General features: G+C 37.2%; 1 protein-coding gene across 3 annotated transcripts in view; it reads right to left on the reverse strand.

Annotated features, from left to right (window-relative positions):
- Nucleotides 1–20,130, reverse strand: part of EDIL3 (EGF like repeats and discoidin domains 3) — a 231,626-nt gene that overhangs the window by 163,611 nt on the left and 47,885 nt on the right. For 2 of the 3 annotated variants that reach the window (XM_063421632.1, XM_063421633.1), the window contains exon 2: nt 2,654–2,782. In XM_063421632.1, coding sequence (XP_063277702.1) covers nt 2,654–2,782 — 129 coding nt within the window. The remainder of the gene's footprint in view (nt 1–2,653; nt 2,783–20,130) is intronic. The other variant, XM_063421631.1, reaches the window with a different exon arrangement.

Here is a 20,130-nt window from a genome sequence, read left to right on the forward strand (position 1 = left end):
TCTTTTACGAAACAATAAGAGATTATTTTCAAATCTATTTTAAAAGTTTTTAGCAAGGCTAGATTGAATCCATATGTATAGCAAGTAAGACAAACACAAACTAAATTAACATTCTGGATTTTAGTTACTATAGGAATATTAATAAATTTTTCACTTAACCAATGCTGTCCAGCAGATATTCCCCATGGACTGCAAACTAGAAATGTAACATCCTGCTTCTGTAAATGCTGTGATTGCCACTTATTGTCAAGTTATTTACTTATGCTTTAATCTGTTTACCAAACTGAGTTTTTGTTTAAGTACTTGAAGATTTTAGTTAAGCATATGTGTATTTTCTAAAGCCCAATTAAAGCTCATCTGCTAATGACTGTGATAATTATCACAATATGATTTTTCTCCAGATTCAGTCATGTCTGGTATCGTTCCAGTCATGTGCCATGCAATTTCCTGCACAATAAATCCAAAATTTCTCTGAAGTGAAGCCATATCTTGGCTCTTTCAGGGTAGCAGGATCTACATCTGTAGGATAAATTCAAGCACTGATAAAAATTATTGGGAAAGGGATGGAAAATAAGATTTGAGGCAGTGTCTCCTGGCTTCTTGTGTGACTGCACCAAGACAACAAGCACTTCCTTGTGAAATGCAGATTTTAGGTGATAACTAGCTACAACAACATTCTAGAGTCAGAAAAAAAGCAGCTGGTGTCTGAAGCAAATCATTCTCCTCTAGGAACTAGCTCCATTTCTTTTCAGAAAGTTTACCTTAAAAGGAATCAAATTAGATCCAAATTCTCTTAAAATTGCAGTGTGGATACTTAGAATTCACTCTCAAAAGAGCAGTAGCATCATTTTCAGGAAAGGAATAGAACAAAAAAACTAGAACAGCCCTTTCTGGACTAAGCTCTGCTCCCTTTAACCCATGGCAGAGCTATACTTAATCTATAGAATAGCGAATCTTGTTTCTCCCTGCATAATTTTTAAAAATTCATTTATTAAATAAATTAATTAACTATTAAAAATGAGAACCACACAGATTTAGGACAGTTGCAGTGTTGAGCCCAGCTGTGATAGTTTCATCATTTTTCTCTGTGAGCCTATTTCAGTGCCTTCATTAATGCAAGAGCTCAGTTAACTTTCAGTGAGACCTCTATTTTCTCCTTCAGATTCTGATTTTCTCCTTAAGTTTTCTTAATATGGAGGCCTGACCTGCTGGATGTTTTGGATCTACCACTCAAATTTAGATTTACTTTGAGTCAAGTACACATCAAAAAATTTCAGTACATTTGACTTGTGTTCTATGCACTCATCTAATGATTAATTAGAGCCTCCAAGTATGTAATTATATTGAAATTCAAACAAGTGACCACTATGTGTTATTCTGGTTTTCTCCTATGTTATTCCTGTCTCTTCATCTGCATAAGAAATTAGTCTTTACTCTGGACATCAGCATAAAACTATCAGAAATGAAGATTTGAAGGGCGCTTGTTGGAGAAGGTTATATTGAATTATCATAGAATGATCTAGAATGATTTAAAATTATCTAGAATTGAACTTTGAAAAATGTTGGCAAATTTAAGTTGTCACTATGGACTTTTTTGTGATGTGGAGCACTGGACTTTTCTGAGTAATTACATTCTGTAGATGCTATTTCAACTGTTTATTATTATTGAGATGCCTGTGACACAGCTATAAAGTTAAAAACCCTAACAATGATCAAAGGAATGACCCCGTTGATGCCTTTGGATTTCAGCTTTTACATTTTTCATATATTTGTAATCCTGCAATTCTTTAGTGTATATAACTCTAAGCTCCATACACATTGTTAGTTACTGTTCTTCCATTTTGGTCAGACAGAACAATTCCTCTCTAGGCCTGGGAATCAAGGACAGCTCACTGTCTCAGGCCCTGAGAAATGTAAACAAAAGTGAGTTGGGGGTGAGCAAACTTGGGGTAAGTGACTTCATTACCTGAAGCTGTAATTGAAACATTAACCCCCAATATGCAAATGGACTAAACTTAGGAAAGTGTGAAAACCTGTGACCCATGGTCCATTTTTGGGTGTAGCCCCTGGGGGAGGGCTCTGCCTGCTTGAAGTGTACCTGAAGACCCTTTATTAATATATCTGCTGTTTATTCTCATAATTTTGTCCGGGCCCTGTTTTTAGGTAGTCCCGACAAGGCATCACCATAACCACACAAAGCGCCACAGACACAGGCTGTCTGCTTGGCCTTGCCTCTGTGCCTTGCACCCGACATGCTGCTGTGCCATTCAGATGCTGCTCACCATGGCAATCCATGAAAGGACCCTGCCTTTGTTTCAAAAATCGTGCAGTGGACTCGGGATTTGGCTGAGGCAAAAGAGCCCGTGCTCATTAAAGTGGATAATTCCAGTCCTTGACCCTGCTAGGATGTGGAGTGTTCTGAGACTAACTACAAAGTGCTGACACAGGGGGTGTGATCCAGAGGGATCTGGGCAGGCTGGACAGGTGTGTGGGCCTGATATTTCTGGGTCTGAGAGATTTTAGCCAGCAGCTGCTAACTTTTTTCCCCCAAGGGACAATTCCTCAAGAAAGTTTCTTCTCAAGTCTGCTTGGCCAGACACAGGCTAACAGGGCACTCGAGCTATTTCAGCAATTTAATTTAACTTGCACTTACCAACCTCCACAAGGCTGGAGCAGTTGGGGTCTGTGAAGCCTTCAGGACACTCGCAGGAGTAAAAGTTGTCATTGAGCCCCGACAGGCAGATGCCACCGTTCTGGCAGGGGTTGGAGTTGCACACATCTGCTGTGGGGCACAGGGAAAGGAAAACAAAGTTTTTTAGAAAAGTCACCAAAAATTACCCACAGCCTCTAAACATGTCAGGTTCTTGGTAACTAAGTACAGAAAGAAATGATGAACTCTTATGACCTTTGAATGACTTTTGGCTGATTCAGTTTTGTATTTATTTAACCACACAACTCCACAGAATCATCTTTCTCTATTCCCCCCCATAAAATGTGGTTGCCTTAAATTCAATCCATTTGCAAAACACAATCGGAGTGGTAATTTTTTACTTCTAATTTGAAGACACAAGATATCTACAGATTGCATTGTGTCACCAATGGGATAACTGGAAACAATCCTAAAGAACATCCCCTAGGTGTAGTTGCCTTGGGGGTGTTCTTTAGGATTTGGGCTACCTTAATTTCATAATTTCATTTAAATTTTTAAATAATTTTTCTCAGATAGTTTATCTTCTATTTATATACGTTTTTATTTATCTCAACCTCTGTCTTTAAGGGCAGGCTTGTGCTCTCTACTACTCGGCATAGCTCAATATGATAATAAAGATAACATTTTTTACAGTAAATGTGTCTGAAAGAATGATCTACAGATAGGCAATTATTAGAAAACAAGTACATTATTTTCCATGGTTCTTTTTAATTGGAAATTGCCAGGGTTTTCTCCAGGTAATTGAAAAGATCTAGGGAGATTAATCTGGTTTGTCTCAGCAGTACTGACATTAGAGAATGTTTTGGATAATTTTGATGGTAAACTCATATCAGGATTCTGACACCTTTCTTGAACATAAATTTCAGATTAATCCTTGGCGTGAGAATTTCCATCTAAACATTGGTTAAGAAATGTAACTGATGCACAAAAATGCCTTTATCAATCTTGTGCATCAGTTGCACAGAAAAACTGAAGTTGTGCAGCAGTTTGCTGGGTTATTTGTAGCTTTATTTAATTTTTTGTAAGTTTTAGGGTGCCTTCATGACACAAAGAGCTTGTGTACTTGATATTAGGTTTTGTCTTAAAGAATGTCCAGCTGATGGAGAAGTAAAACTATTTAAGAATAGTAAATTACATTTTCTAACTGAATTTAAATAAGCCAAGGCTTCTCATTTTCTGTTTTTGTTGCTCCATTGAGGTAGCAAAGGATGCTTGTTTATTACTTTATGGGGATTAAGCAATTGATTGTGAAAGAACAGCTACTGTAAAATGAATGCTCTGACAATTGTATTCCCATACCTCCAATTAAATTAATAAACTAAATAACATCTGGAGCAGGAACATTTATTATGCAAATCTGCATGGATACTCTGATTAAAATGAGAGAGGATATTTTTGCTGTATATTTCCTAATTTAGTGTCCTTCTGATTTCAATTAGCTCATTGGTGTAAAAGGCAAAAAAGAAAAAATTCTGTTTGAATTTGTACATTTTACACTGAATGACAAGCAGAATTCACACACAACTTTACCTTGTATTTCTAGAAACTGAAATGTCCTGAAATGGCCAAAGTGTGAACAGACAACTGTGTGGTTTTAATTTGCTTGAAAATACACGTTGGCTTTTTCAGCCTGAAATAAAATGACCCGACCTGCAGTTTGGGACTAATAAAGCAGATGTTCTCCTCTATCAACAGACATTTATTTCCATGTTCACAAAATAACTGCACTAATTGCTCTTTTGACCCACCACCTTGGCCTGTCACATTACAAAAATCACTGGTGTGATTTTTGTAATGTCATTATACCACATCACAGAAATAAAATGAATAAAGAGCACATCTAAAGAAAATGTATTTAAAAAAAAAAAAGGATGAAAACACAGGGAACAATAAGTTCCAACCAAAAAACCACTCAAAAAACCTCAAACAAAAAACAACAACAACAAAAGACAAGACCAAAAACGAAATCAAAAACCCAAACAAAACCAAAACCAAACAAACAAAAAGCCAAGCAAAAAACAACCTATTCTGTCTCATTCATACAATGCTAATGAGGGCTAACAAGGAAAAGTCTATACTGTAAACAATAATGATTAAATTATATATTAATATAAAATCAAATATCATGTAGTCAGAAAAATGAGAAGCTGAACAAGTCTATGCAAGAGGAGGTACCAGGCTGTGCAAATTTTAAAATTGAAATTATCAAAAATCACGTAAAATGTTATCTCCATTATTTATAGCCTATTGTCTGTGAAATTGTGCTGAACAAAATAAATATCACCTTTGAATCAACAATATCTTCCTTTGTCTCTTGAGAGCTCATTCATGCTAAAATATTGAAATCTAATTGGTTATACATTCCACTGAGTTTGATGAAAATAATTTGATTTTGAAGGCTCTGTTATTAGTAGGAAAAGCTTATATGGGTGCATTTTGTCTTAACACAACTGATAAAGGGATTTGTTACCATTAAAATGCGACACAACTTTTAACACAACAATACTTTTATAATTTAACCTGAGATATTCTGTGAATGGAAGAGTAAAATAAATGCAAAAAGAAAATATATCATTTACAATAAATCTTGCAGGAGTGTTCTCTGTGCTGATGGCTTTCCATGGTGATTTGCAGTACGCTGTTTGTGTAACAGACTGTGTAATGTGACAAATTTCTGTAAATTAAACAAACACTCCAGGAAAAATTCAATTATTAAAAAAAAAAAAAAAAAAAGTTCAAAAGACAAATTATTATTGTACTTTTATTAAGACATTCTGAAATACTTCCAGTAAGATTCAATGTCAAATAAAAATAGTAATTCACATTTGTCTTTCCTGCATTGAACTAACCTTGCACTTTTCTTTAGGTGGCCACTCAAGTGTAAAAGTATATATGAAGTGTAAAAGTGTGTCTGAAGGTAGTACCTAAACCTTTGATACTTGATTTAGTATCAAGGCATCCTAAATCTGTGGGGTTTTTTTTAATTATTGTTATTATTTTTCTGTATATCTTTAATTTCTTCAGAAAATTTTGAAGTCAAATTAGTTCTTGAACATATTGTCCATCCTCTCTCATGGTTGGTTAAGAATAATAAAAAAATGACATGACAAAACCAATAAAATCAAAGCAATCCATGCAAACTCAAAATTAGAATTGTAATGAAGAACCCTCCCTAATTCTCCAAACTCAAGAAAAATTATGCAGCAAAAATCAAATAAAATGGTGATGTACATGCTGTCTAACAAAGAACTAGGATTTTTTAAAGAAATATGATTTTTTGTCTATAATTAATAACTCAATCAATGAACCTAGACCTTTTTCATTAAAAGCACCCAGAGAAAAACTTTTCTGCAAGTCCATCATTCTCCTTTACAGGTGTTCACATAAATACTTTTAAGCCACATGCTTTTCAATAAAATACTGAATGTACAACTACTACTCCTTTACACAAGCAGGTAGTGGTGGGGAGCTAGGTAGAAGTTTCACACACACTCTTTGCTGAACTTTAAACATTTATATAACATATTTTTTTATCCCATAAAACCCCATAAATATGAAACATTGTGTGATTCCTGACTGAGGAGTTCAATTCTTTGCTTGACAGCAAAGGACAGCCTGAAAGAAGGAGCCCAACCCTTGTGTGTATAAATAATGCAGCACTCTGTGATCTTAACAGTTAGCCCATCAATCCTTGTCAAAACCAGAAAATCAGTTTATGAAAACAACTTTTGTGATGTGAAAGCTGAAGGAGATGTGCAGAGGGAGAAGTTTCACCCCACAACCACCTGCACCCTCATGAAGCACTCATTCTAAAAGCATATAGACTGGTCAGCTGCCCTTATTGTACACTAATTAATTTGCAATGGAAAAATGAAAAACATGAAAAAGAATTACTTACTCCAACTTACAGCTATTCACTATTTAATGTTACAGTTTCTGGGGCAGAAATACCTGCCAAAAGCTACGGTTCAGTATCCTGAATTAGGCCTGTGAGAAGAATTCCAGTCCCCATGCACAACATCATTAGCCTGAAATGGAGACAATTTCCCTCAACTATAACACCTAGAATGATAACTATTAGGGTTTCTGGCAGAACTGTTGCTCTGAAAGACATCTGCTTGAGACAATGATGTGATGATAAAGAAAGAAACCTGCCTTAAAAAATCGTGTGCATTCACATTTCAAAACTGTAATGATAGAAGAGACTGAATAAAGACCATTCAGGTGTTTGGGCCACGTTTCCTTCTATAATTTAAAAATAGACCACATTCTGTGAAATAGCAAGCGTGCATGGAAAAATTCAATCCTCTTTATTCTTTCATGTAATGGGCATTAAATATAAATATGAACACATTGGATATACATTATAAAATGAGGCAGTGAAATTCACAGCAGCTGATACTGAGGTAAATGTGCTGATGCTGTAGCCACAAAGAGAATGACATATGAGTTTATGATGTTAGACACACAGATTTTTAGGGAGACATGAGGCTTTTTACTGGTATTCTACACAGTGTGTTTTTAAGTTCAAGATTTTGGTTCCACCACTGATGGGAAAAGAGGGCCATCATTTCTGTCTAAAACAGCAGCCATAATTGTACTCAATTTCTTATGTGGCTACAAGAAATATGGTTTATTTTAAAGCTCTTTCAAAAGAAATAAAAATAATGGCCATTCACTTTCACAAGAACAAGACTTGTTCCAAAGGAGAAGTCTCCAGGCAGCACCAAACATAAACAGCCCAGGAAACAGCCAGTCAACAAAAAAACTGGTATTGACATAGCAAAAATAAGCACGAATTCTGAAGCCAAGAAGAGCACCTAAACTTCAAAAGAAAACTGAAAAGTACTTGCCACCTGTAGCATTTTCATGTTAAAATCAATTTTCAGAAAAAGAGCTTTAATAGTTTCCTGATTTACAGAATCATCTGTACAGTGCCCAAGTTCACACCTATTTTTCCACAGCTGAAGCACGACTGAGAAGCAGAACCATAAATCATGTTGAAAACACACCTGTGCAGAGATGCAAAGTGTGAACATAGAAACAGATGAGCTCTGCAGTTCTTTTTAAGAAATTTGTAAGCTGTTTCTTCAGATTTAATGGTGAGGCAGCTAATTTGTTTCTCCTAAGGTAAAAGAGACAGTTGGAATAATTAAATTCTCTCACTTATTATTTGAAAAATAAGGTTTCTAGATACCAATAGCTCATCTACCTCCTTCTGCTTCTTTTCTGGGCTGATTTGCTTACTATGCAGGTAGAAAGTTCAGTTAAATTTCTAGCTAGAACACTCCTGGCAGAGTGTCTAAATGGTTTTATAAAATGCATAAAATGATGATACCAACTTTAAATGTCCACTTGCTGGACAAGAAAACTACAAGAGAATGTAAATCTCAGAGTAAAATGTCATGATTTAATTACAGGTCTCATGAAAATCAAGGTAGTTACTTCTAAAAGTCTCTGTGATCAAGTGACTCTATACACTTAAGCTGTAGCTTGAAGTTGTGTTTGAGAACTGCAGTGAACTTGTGTAAAACCAGGTGTAAATTTTTGTTCTAATTTTAACTTTTTCTGGTCTTGTAATCTGAGAAGATGCACCAGCTGATTTCATGAAAGCTGAGATGACATTACAGAAATAAAATCAGCTTATTCTAAGCAGAGAATTACTGTTTGAATCCCAGTCTGGGACTGGGCTGAAACATTAATGCTGGGTGAAGATGGAAGTGCTGATTTAAGATTTGGATTTAATCTAATGGTACAATACTGCAAAAGTGTGTCCTTACTTCAAGACTTTGAATAAAGCCCTAAAGTAATGTCTACAGAGATTAATTTCTATCATAATAAATCCCCTCTTGCCTTAAAAAGTATAATCTCTTGCTTTTCTGAAGGTCTACATATGAGCTACTTTATTAATTTGAATGTGAAAGAGCAGCAGGTCACTTCACTTCAGCCTGCTGTGTTATAGACCTTTTAAACATCTGATGTTTGACAATTTGAAACACAAGTAGAAACAGAAAACAGCTTAAAAAGTACACTCTCCTCTCTTCCATAGGTTACAAAGAGTTCATTTCTATGCCAACAGCCTCTGCAGGGAAAAAAGAGTATGAACTATTCCTGTCATTTCACATCTTCATTAGTAAAAAATGGATCAAAAACGATTAAAGGGGGAATGTGGTTATATAACACAGTTCTGAATATTTTTACAACTTGTGAGAAATCTTTCATGCACAGGCTGCTGTGCAGATTTGAGGAAAGCTGCCATCAGTCAAGACAGTATTTCTTCAAAGGGAAAAAGAGAAATATTCCCCTGCCTTCTCAGATAACAGTACTGGTGACACCACCCCCAGCACCCAACCCCAGCTTCCTGCAGCACCAGGAAGAGGGAAGAAAAATGCCTTTAATGAAGATGCCCTGGTCCCCATCCACACAGCCTCCCACGTCTCTTCTCTCTACATGCTCAACAATGTTGGCAAAAATTACTCAGGCAGTCCCTGCATGCTTTCTCTTGGTTCTGGTTATTGCTCACCTCAGTTGTGTTCATACAGTTTTTGTTTTCCACCTGCTAAGACTCAGGTGAATAAACCTGCATTTCTGCAGCTGTTCATCTCTATGAGCTGAAAGGGTTTCATTTATTTTGTCCAATTAAAATTTTCAGAAGATATTCTGAGTCATGACAGAAATACCTCATTATTTCCCATCATCCGTCCTTTACTTTTAAAGCTGATCAGGAGATTTTTAGCATTGTGTTCACTTGAAATGTCTCAGTTAATAAAATATTCACATTTCTTGTCCATCCCCTTTTCCACAGAGGAACAATAAATGCACCTAGTTTAATCATTATCACAGTCCTTCAAAATTAACAGTTCTAAGTGATGGTGATCTTCTCCACACAGAGGACATCTTCCTTCCTCCTTGTCCTTACAGACTTAATAGCTTTCAGATGCACACATTTCTATTGGTCTTGACTGTCTTCTTTCCACTCTCCAATGTCAAGCAACTCTACTGCCTACTCCACTTCATCAGTCAAGCAAGACAATTTAAAACAAAATCCAAACACTTATTGTGGATTTATCACTTTTAAAGGAAAATTCCTGATTTTTATACACATCGTAGATCTTGGTTTTGCCTTTCCATTTCTTTTTTCACTTCAGGTTAGCAATTCAAAGGGTGTGTCTCTGTGCATACACACATATATATTTATCCCCACACTTTTATATTTATACGTACTTTATATATATGGAAATGAAAGTGGTGTGTTCTTTCTTTGTTTTCCCTACATTAGATGTATTCATTCCCTGGTTGCTAGGCAATCTTTAATCTCAACACTGGTGAATTTATCTTTTCCCATCCTAAGCAAATCCAAATTTGAAAGTTGAGCAATTAAAAAGTCATCATTAACAGTTTTTAAAACTCTGATTATACTTCATTATACTCTTCTATCTTCACCAAAATGAAATAGAAGTAGAATATAAATTCTGAGCATGTTCTCATTACATTTTGAAAAGTATTGATAGATTTCTAGTTACTTCTATTTTTGGATATACACTTTTAAACACTTTATTTGGCAACATGTTTTACAAGAGGTCCAAACACTATTATGATGATTTTTTTCATATTTACACAATATGAAGACTATGGATTTTGCTTCAGGTTTAATGATTTCCCTCTGTGTGATCTCAATGCCCCAATGACCGGGCGTTGGTTTAGAATGAGAACCTCCACTTGAAATTCAGCTCATCCCCACCAAAATCCCTCTGCAGGCAGGAGGATGTGGGGACAACCAAGGAATTCCCTTGCAAAGCCCACCAGCACTCCAGATGACCATTTTAGCCAACATGCCAGCACTGAACACGCCTTCCTACCTGGACACCCCCATAATGACCTCTTCTCTTACACTGAACCCTATGCATAAAGAGAATAAAGCAAAATATTTTGCTTTTCATCATTACCATTAACCAGTCTTACTGCATTCATTTCATGCATTTTTTTGGTCACATGGATCTTTAGTTTTTCACCATGAAAGTCCTGACACTGTGAAAAGGATACATCACCTAAAGAGATGCAACAGAACTGCCAGTTTTCATCATTTTCTTTCTGACTTTACAGGAAGGCGATGTTGCTGATCACATTCAGAATATCAATTAGACACTGCAGATACGTGCCTCTCATGTGAGGGATATGAAACAGTAAGGGCATTATAGCTATCAGCTGCAATAAAGAACTGATTCTGTTTGTTTTGGACAATGCAGCTGGCAGTACCATGTAAGCTCTGTGGATGAGTGATGAAAATCCTTTAGGTCATTTTTGCTAAGAGCCTCTGGAAAGGTCAGATGCATTTTTTACCTGATTTGTCCCAACTTGTTCACAAACAGAATAGAATCTGAAACTTTTACACTTAAAAAAGACCCATGTATAGGTTCCACTAAATACTTCTAAATGAGGTTTCTTCCTAGACTTTTCTCACTATGATCTAAAACTGGGCTAAATAATGAATCTACCAGGTTCATTGTAATTAAAACCACCGAGCAAGAATGCCAGGATGGGTCCACAGTGGCTCATGTGGTGCCACCTCCCTGTTCCAGCAGGGCCACCCCAGAACACATGGGATTGTGTCCAGGTAATTCCAGAATATCACCAAGGAGGAGACTCCACAGCCTCTCTGGTCTCTGTTCAGGGCTGGGCTCTGCCCAGGGCAGAAGTTGTGCCCCTGTGCAGGAGGAATTGCTGGGTTCAGTCCCTGCCTATGGCTCTGGAGCCATTGCTGGGTCCCGGAGCAGAGCCCGGGCCCTGCTCTGCCCCTCCCTGCACACAGGGACACCCAGGGCTGAGGGCCCCTCTCAGCTGGGAATCCTCTCCAGGCTGAACAGCCCCAGCTCCCTCAGCCTTTCTGGACAGGGAGATGCTCCAGGCCCTGAATCACCTCTGTCCCCCTCCACTGGACCCTGCTCCAGGAGATCTGTGTCCCTCGTGTCCCGAGGATGTGGACACTGCATGCCAAGATCTGAGTGTGAACCTCTGCAGGCACACAATCCATGCAGCAGTATGTGACATGAAAACACATAAACACAGATTTGCCAAGGTATAAACTGGACAATGATAAATTAATTTGTTGCTCCCATGTTGTAGTCACTGCCTCGCACCATTACAGACACTTCACTACACGATGGTTTACAAGAATATTAAGGAAACGGTCTATATGTGCCAAAATCTCATCTCAGTATGGTCACACTGCACAAACAAACTGTATTCTTGGCAGTGTTTTCTAATTTATTTTTATTACCTGCTGTACACTGTAAACCAAGCCTAAAATAGGTGGGTAGCAGCTTGGAAATCCCCGCTGCTTCTATGGAGCAATGAAAATGAAGAGCTGGGAATACTCATTGAAAAATGATGAAAAATGAAGAAGTCAGACAGAAAAGAGAGTAAATTATAGGTGTTCATAATTGGAGTGATCAAGAATGTGGTGTTTTTACTATACCTTACCAGGGAGCTTAAATGTTATTTTAATAACAGTACATATAGATCCTTGACTACTGAGCCAGACAACTACTCCCTTTCAGCTTCTCAACATGGACAAATGTTCCTAAAGCAATCAGTTTGTTGTCTGGCATCACAAAATGACCAAAACATCTATATGGAGGAATGAAGTTCATGGTAACTTCTTCTACTCATAAGGCCAAGTCATTAAATTGCCATTCAACATCCCAGATACATCCCAGAGGCCACAGTGGACCCGGATACAAACTTAGTCTCCCACTCTAACTTAACAGTGGGGAAGAAGCACAAGGAAGGTTATCTAACTAGTCCCTATTTTTTTTTTTTTGTTTTGTTTTGTTTTTGTGGGGGGTTTTTTGTTTGTTTGTTTTGTTGTTGTTGTTTTTGTTGTTTTTGTTTTGGTTTGGTTTTTTTGGGTTTTTTTGGTTTTTTTGTTTTGCGGGGTTTTTACCTGCAGCTTTGCTTTATTAACTACATCCAGGTAATGTAGTGTTGTTGTAAAGCAGTGCAATGCTATGTTAACATCCTGTTAATTAGAACAGGATGTCCACATCATTTCATATTTGAAATGCAATTGCTGTTCTTCGACACTTAACACAGTCATGTATCTACACACAGAGTATATATTTTTAAAACACAGAGCTAAGAATAGAGTAAATCCCAAAGGGAGGGGAAAATATGAAGGAGGTGAAAATAATGAATATTATGAATATATATTCAAAAATAAATTCTATTAAGCTATTAAAATAAAAATAACCCAATTAATTCCTTCTTTCATCCAGTGTACAGGAACAAAGGGAGGAAGGTGATTACAGCTTAATAGGTACAAATAAGGTTACAAGTGTACATCAGTGCCTACTGATCCTTTTCCACTTTCTACATCTGTGAACATGGGATGCCACAACAGAGGACTGTGGGACTATTCCAGATTAAGAACAAAGTTTTTACATGGATTTGTATGGGATTAGCACTAGACCAGTGGAATATGTGTGTTATGTATCTATACTTCTGTGATTACCACCAGTCTTCTACTCCTTCCTGTCCTTCTACTCCAGCTTATTTTCAAATGTGTTGATAGAATTAACTTGGATTCAGTATTCTTTCTCCCTTCACCCAAAACACAAAATGCACAGCAGTTCAGCCCCCACCCTACTACACTTACAAGAGTAATTTTTTATGTTTTGCAATTGCTGCATAGCAATTTATGCCAGCAACCAACAACACAGTACAGCCAGGTGATTAGAGAAGCCTCATTATTCACCAACAGAACATAAAAAAGAGTTGTTGTGAGTGCACAAGTATGTTGCTTCAGCCTGATCTTGACAAACAAAGAGACCACAATTAAAAGGACTGATAAATAGATTATAAAATTCCAGTCTGAAGTTCAATGTATTTCTTCTCAAATGAAGGTATTAAAAACAACCCAGATGTTTATTAGGGAATTCCTTTTCCCCTCTATTTGTGAGCCTCATTAAAGGAAACGCCTGATATTTTGCATGTGTTGTAGCTAAGTGTTTTACCAATGGAACTTTTTATTTATTGGAGTACAGCAGTACAGTGGTTATATATATATATATACACACACACACACATAAATGCACTGATCCCTCCCTTTCCCAAAGTCAGATTACTGTCTGTGCACTTCTCTATTTTCCTGGAATCTACAGCCATTTTAACTGCTGCCATTTCCTTGCTTTGATATCTTGACCTCAAACTAACTTTCTGAAAATTCATTTTCCAGTGAGCTGTTCCAGACAATGAAACAGTTACACCCATAGTTAGTCACCACTGTGGGGCTAAGACATCAGCCTTGCCCTAAATTGAGCTTTTTGACCCAAAAGATGTTCTGTTTGCTACCAGCCCTGCAGCCAGGACACAGCCACTGCTGCCCCAGATTGAGCTGCTTCAAAGACAAGGAGTGCACAACACTGAACATCCAGGATGATAAAAGCACTGTTTGCGTAACACTTGGCACCCCTGCTGGTTTAACGACCAATAAATCTCCCGGCAAAGTTGGAACCAAAAAAAACTCTTCCAGGGAGTTGGATCAGAGCACTGGTGCTCGGCCATGAGCTGTTACACAACAGCTTCTAACGAGATCAGCAGAATCCATTTAAATCCAAAGGGTACCTGCCCCATGCTGGTGCCAGCCAAAATTAAATCCATTAACTCCATGGTGTTGCTTCAGCTCAATATTATCAACAGCAGCAGTATTTGAATCGTTTTCTCCATTTAACCACAGATTTTTAAGACAATTTCTTTGGCTTTAATTTCCTCATAGTGTTCCTTCTATCCTTTCCTCCAATTTCCTGTCTCATTTTTCAATCCAGCAACATTTAAAACACATTTTCTATTTCTCATGTTTCTGATTAGTTCTTTACTTTTTAGCCAGACATTTTTTGTGTTTTTTAAATTTTTTAAAAATTATTTTTATATTTATTTCAGCCTCAGTAGTGTTTGTCTTTCAGTTTGTGTACACCCTTTTATAATTTTCCCCTTTTTTCTTATCTACTACAGCTTTCTTGCTATGCAGTTTAAAGCTATTATTTTTAAGAAACATCTAGAAACTCTCAAGTCTTTTAGTGTATTCTAGTGGCATATCAATTATGTCTCAGTGGTGTTTCTGAATACCAGGATACTAACCCAGAAATTGCTGTAAATGGCTCTGTCTAGCCTTGCTCTAAACCAAACGTGCAAGAGGTATGCAAGACAATTTGGAGAAATCAATTAAAAAAAATTATCCCCTGCTTGTGTTGTACAAAAAAAAGGCCGAAAAGGAAGCAGACATTTATTACATTGGACAAAGATATTTGCTGGATTCTCTTCCTATGTTATTCAGAAATAAAGTGATTTAAGTTATGAAAGCTGCATTTGAAGTACCAGGATATTTTATAAAGTTCAACAAAAGTCAGCTCAAACAACAATTTCAGCATTTTTCAACCTGTTTCTTCTTTATTCACCTACCCTGGTAGGTGACTGAAAGGAAGACAATGTGATATGAATATTTTCCTTTCAACAGCTGCCAAGGAAGGCTGACAAACCGTCTGAGAAGCTCAACTATTGAACGCAATCTACAAGGCATCACAATAGAAACTCTCTTGAGTCATTATAGATCAAAGCCAGGCACTATTGCCCTCCACTACAGCTCTACTGTAACATGCTGTTACTTGTAACATAAATGAATAAATAAAGTTAAGCACAAAGTAAATTTGGTAAATTTCATTTTCAGGAGTGAAATGAAGACAACAGGTCTTCCCAGATGAAACATATTAGCATGAAAATAGATTAAAAACCAGAATCAAAGTACTTAAAAGCAAATAAAACCATGAAAAGCATTGCATTCATCTAGAGATCTCTGTACTTATCTTCAAAATCACTGGCTGGAGATTGGAGTAGTAAGCATTTCTGGAAATGCTTATCTATTCAGCAGCATGAGATGTAAATTCCATGAACTTTTATTTCCTAGGGTCTTGCATGGCTTCTATTTTTAACAGCAAAATTATCAGTACCTCTCCACAATCAACCACTTCCTCATCAGTCCATCTGATACATGGTCCTAAAGATACTTTCTAATAAAGCAGGTCCAAAGGTTATTGATTTTGGTTTGGGGTTTGTTTGTTTGTTGTGGGGGTTTTTGTTTGATTTTTGGGGTTTCCTTTTCTTGTTCTTGTTTTGGGTTTTGGGGGAGTTTTGGGGTAATTTTGGATTTTTTTGGGAGGCATTGGGGTTTTTATTTATTTTGGTGTAGTTTTATGTTTTGTTTTGGTTTGGTTTTGTTACAAAGCCCTGCTCCTGCTGCAACTCCAGTCAGAGTAAACAGAACCAAACAAACACAGACTATTAAAAATGGTGTGTAGAACCAGCAAACACACCTCTGCTTATGGCCATGCTAAAAACAAAACAAACCCAAAAAACAACCCGACAAATCACCACAAAAACCCTGCAAAACTACAAAAAATCCCACAAAAACTGTATGAGTTTAGTGAGTCCCTATAGGTGATTTATCTAATCATTCTACTGCCAAGTCTTTAAACCTTGCTGCCCACCAGTCTGTTATCAAATATTGCCAAAGAGTTGGTATACTTCTGATAAACCAAAGATGAGTGACATCATCCAGCCCTGACAAAAGGAAATCAAAAATGAAGCAGTAGAGGCTGTGATTGGATTATGCCTGGCTCTATGTAATGAGCCTATTTTACTGTAACACAGATTCTCCAGACATCAAAAGTCCCCCTTCTGTGAGATCACTGTCAGTGATTGTATGACATTCTACCTCCAGTTCTTGCTGCCTGTATAATGAAAGGAGAAGTGACGGACACTCCCTACATCCCTTTTCTGGCAGTGTATTAAGCACTTTTGCTAAAAAATCCTCTAGATTTTAAAGAGATTTAACTGGTTTTTTTCCTCACTGAAGAAATTTGGCAAGAGCTTGGATGTTTTTTGTTAGCTTGAGGGTTTCAGGTATTTCTTTTGTCGTTTTGTGGGAGTTTTTTGTGTTTGTTTGTTTTTGTTTTGTTTTGGGGTTTTTTTGGGGTTTTTTTCCCCTTTTGTTTTATGTCTGCAGCTTACTGTCGCCATGTAAGTCAAAGTTCCAGGTGAGAATAAAACAGAAGCAGAAGTATCAAACATTCATCTTTTCAGTGACAGACTACAGCAGAGAATCCAAGGAGGGCATTTCTCAGGGCAGAACAAACCCAAAAGATCTCCATAGCCATAAAGAAAGGAGATCACCCCATATATGTGATCTCATTTCCTCCTGAGAAAGTGAAACTTTCTGGTTAAACTGATGGTGACTAATTTTTATTATAGTTCTGTGGAAATATTAGAAACTTCAGTGGTTTTATTTAAATTTTACTTTGTTGTTTTGTGTTGTTTTGTTTGGTTGCATTGTGGGGGGACTTTTTGCCGATTTTTGTCGATGCTTTTGGCATATCTGGTGGGTGGTTTTATCCTTTTCCCTTGTTTTTTGTATGTTTTGGGGTTTTGTTTATTTGGGTTTTATTTGTTGTTTGGGTTTTTGTTGGTTTTTTGTTCTTTGCTTTTTTGTTGAGATTTGTTTTGTTAATTTTTTTGTTGTTGTTGTTTTTGTTTGGTTTTGTAGTTTTTGTTTGATTGGCTAGCTTTTGTTTGTTTTTCTGTTTTGTTTTTGTTTTGATTTTTTTTCTTTGCTAAGAAATACCATCCCTGTCAGAACTGAGATATAAAAGCCAGTCTACCACTTCCATTCTTCTGCATGTCAGGGCACTTTGATATGGATTACTGCCCTGCCAGAATCCAAGCAGGAGAAGAGACATCAATTACTAAGAATTCACAGAAAAATCTAAAAAATCCCAATAAAAACCCCACCAACACCCAATTGTATTATTTCAGGTGGCTATTTAAAGAATGCTGTTTGAGATAATGCTCTTAGAAGGTCTAGAGTTCAGCATTTGAGAAAGGCCACTCTACCAAATTTAGACGCCTTGACACTCAGTTGCAGAGTGGCCACACGAGTGATCCCTAAATGTGAATTTTAGATCTGCTGAATGACAAGCCTCACAATAATCCTAACATTCCAGACATTCAGACTTGAAGTGCAATCTGTTCCATGGGCATCAAAGGGGCTCTTGAAAGACAAGGTAGCCTCCCTGCACTGAGCACTTTGCAGGTTTTATCTTGAACATCAAATTAAATGGAAACCAGGCTTACAGGTGCTCCCAAATCAAACCACTTCTACGTACATATAGCTGATTTTAGTTCTGAGATTCATAATCTTTCAAAATGTGGTGCATATTATCATTTTGGCTTTAAAGATGTTTAGCTAATGCCACTGTGTTCCCCAGCTGTTTGGGCACAGGAATCGTATTAGACTGCTCCTCTCACTTCCCTCCTTCCTCTCATTTCTTATATTAAACAAACAAAACTGTCAGAAGTGTCAAGATCTCCTCTGGATGTTCATGTGGCTAACATGTTTTGCAGAATCACAGAATCATTTAGTTTGCAAAAGACACCCAAGATCTTCCAGGCCAAGCTGTACCTGATCCCCACCTTGTCCCCAGCCCAGAGCACTGAGTGTCACATCCAGGAATTCCTAAGACACCTCCAGGGATGGGGACTCAAAACCTCCCTGGACAGCTTCTTCCAATGTCTGACAAGCTGTTCAATGAAGAAATTCCTCCTGGTGTCCAATCTGAGCCTCCCCTGGCACATCTTGAGGCCGATTCCTCTTGTCCTGTCACTGGTTGCTTGTGACACCCAGCTGGCTGCACCCTCCTGTCAGGTAGAAAGCAGGTGGTCTACCTGAAATGTTTTGTTTATTTCAAGCTGGACTTTATTCTGAACTCCAGCTTACAAAGTCAAAAATCGTGAGTAATAAATTGGTGAGCAATATTATGGGGTTGGTAATTTAAGGTATCTCTGAATTTAGAGCATCTCTCTCTCTCTGCTCATCTCTGGAGCTGCTCAGAGGGAGCACATCCATTTTCTCATCTTTCTCCCTGTGTCCTGCTCTTCTCTTTGTTCTCTTAGCTCCCTGCAGTCCAGCGGGCAGCCACAAGCACAGGTAAGCATTGTGCTTCCTGGAAACAACACACACCTCATTCTCTGCCTGCAATATTGTGAAGTGGATTCAGAATGTTCATTACATGTCTAACCTGGTGCAAAATAATTTGAATCAAACACCAGCCCTGCTGCCTGGTCATCCTCTTTCACAATGCTGGCACTTCCACAGAGACTTTCTCCTCTGAATTCCTGGCCTTTTTCCCATATATTTTATCTTCTTCAGAGAAAATTCCAGATCATCTTTGATCTACAGTGCTCTGGCTCCTTGTAGCAAATATGCTGCATTCCATTTAATTACGTAATAAATGACACAAAAAAACTCTCCTGTGGAAAACAGTGGCTGATCCTGTGTCTGCTGCTGCCTCGCCTTCCACAGTCAGAATTTCTGGATCAGATGAAAAGAAGAAAAAAGCCCACTGCCAAGCCACCAGTAATCAGAGGAACACCTCACAGTGCAAGAAATGATGACACTTCTCATTGTCACCGCAGAAGGTAGTAGGTGTGAAATAACATCTCCTCCTCCAGGGCTTTCCTGGAATTTTGTGATTAAAAAAAGTGAGAAGTCATAATAATTTTAGTTTCTAAATATGAAATGCACAGAGAAACCAGTGCCTATGTTTTTATTACTTATTCATGAAGCTAAAAACTGACTACAGTTTGCAAGACTCTCATGAAACTTGTTTTTTAATAAGGATGCACTTGTGAGACTTTCTGTCAGTAATGTAACAATGTAATCCCATGGGACACATTTTTATGTTAAAATGGAAAAAAAAATTATCACTATTATCACCACATTCAGGAATTGTCAATTATACATAATAGGCGTTAAAGTCTGTTGTTACTTTCTACTTCAAGGCTAAAAGGATTAAAAAAATAACGAAAGTATGGGGATGCACCACTGACAGGTTAGTGATTCTTTAGTTACACGCCTACAAGCCAAAAGCTTGATTTTAAATAAGTTATAAAGATAATGTTTTTTCTATTATGAAAAACTCAAGAACTCCTTTTCAGTGCGCAATACAAATCCTTACTTTTGTTTGTTTCAGAATGCATAAAGACACATGAACTCTCTACACTCACCCATATCTTGATTTTTCACTAGTTCCATATTAAACTAAAAAGTTTAAAGGCACATCAAAATCATCAGGAGATATTTACACAGGAATAAATGTGATGTGAGGAAAATAATTGAACTCATTCTCTTCAGACTTACAGAGAAAATGAGATGTTCAGCAGTGTAACTAAGCACATATTTATTGCAAATAAGTCACCATGCTCACACCTGGTCTTTTTTTCAGTCCATCCAAGAACATTTGCCAGGAAGAACATTAAAGTAGGAAAAATATTATTTGAATAATCCATCCATATATCTCATGTCATGAGCCAAC

Source organism: Prinia subflava, chromosome Z, assembly GCF_021018805.1.
Source record: "Prinia subflava isolate CZ2003 ecotype Zambia chromosome Z, Cam_Psub_1.2, whole genome shotgun sequence".
Taxonomy (NCBI): domain Eukaryota; kingdom Metazoa; phylum Chordata; class Aves; order Passeriformes; family Cisticolidae; genus Prinia; species Prinia subflava.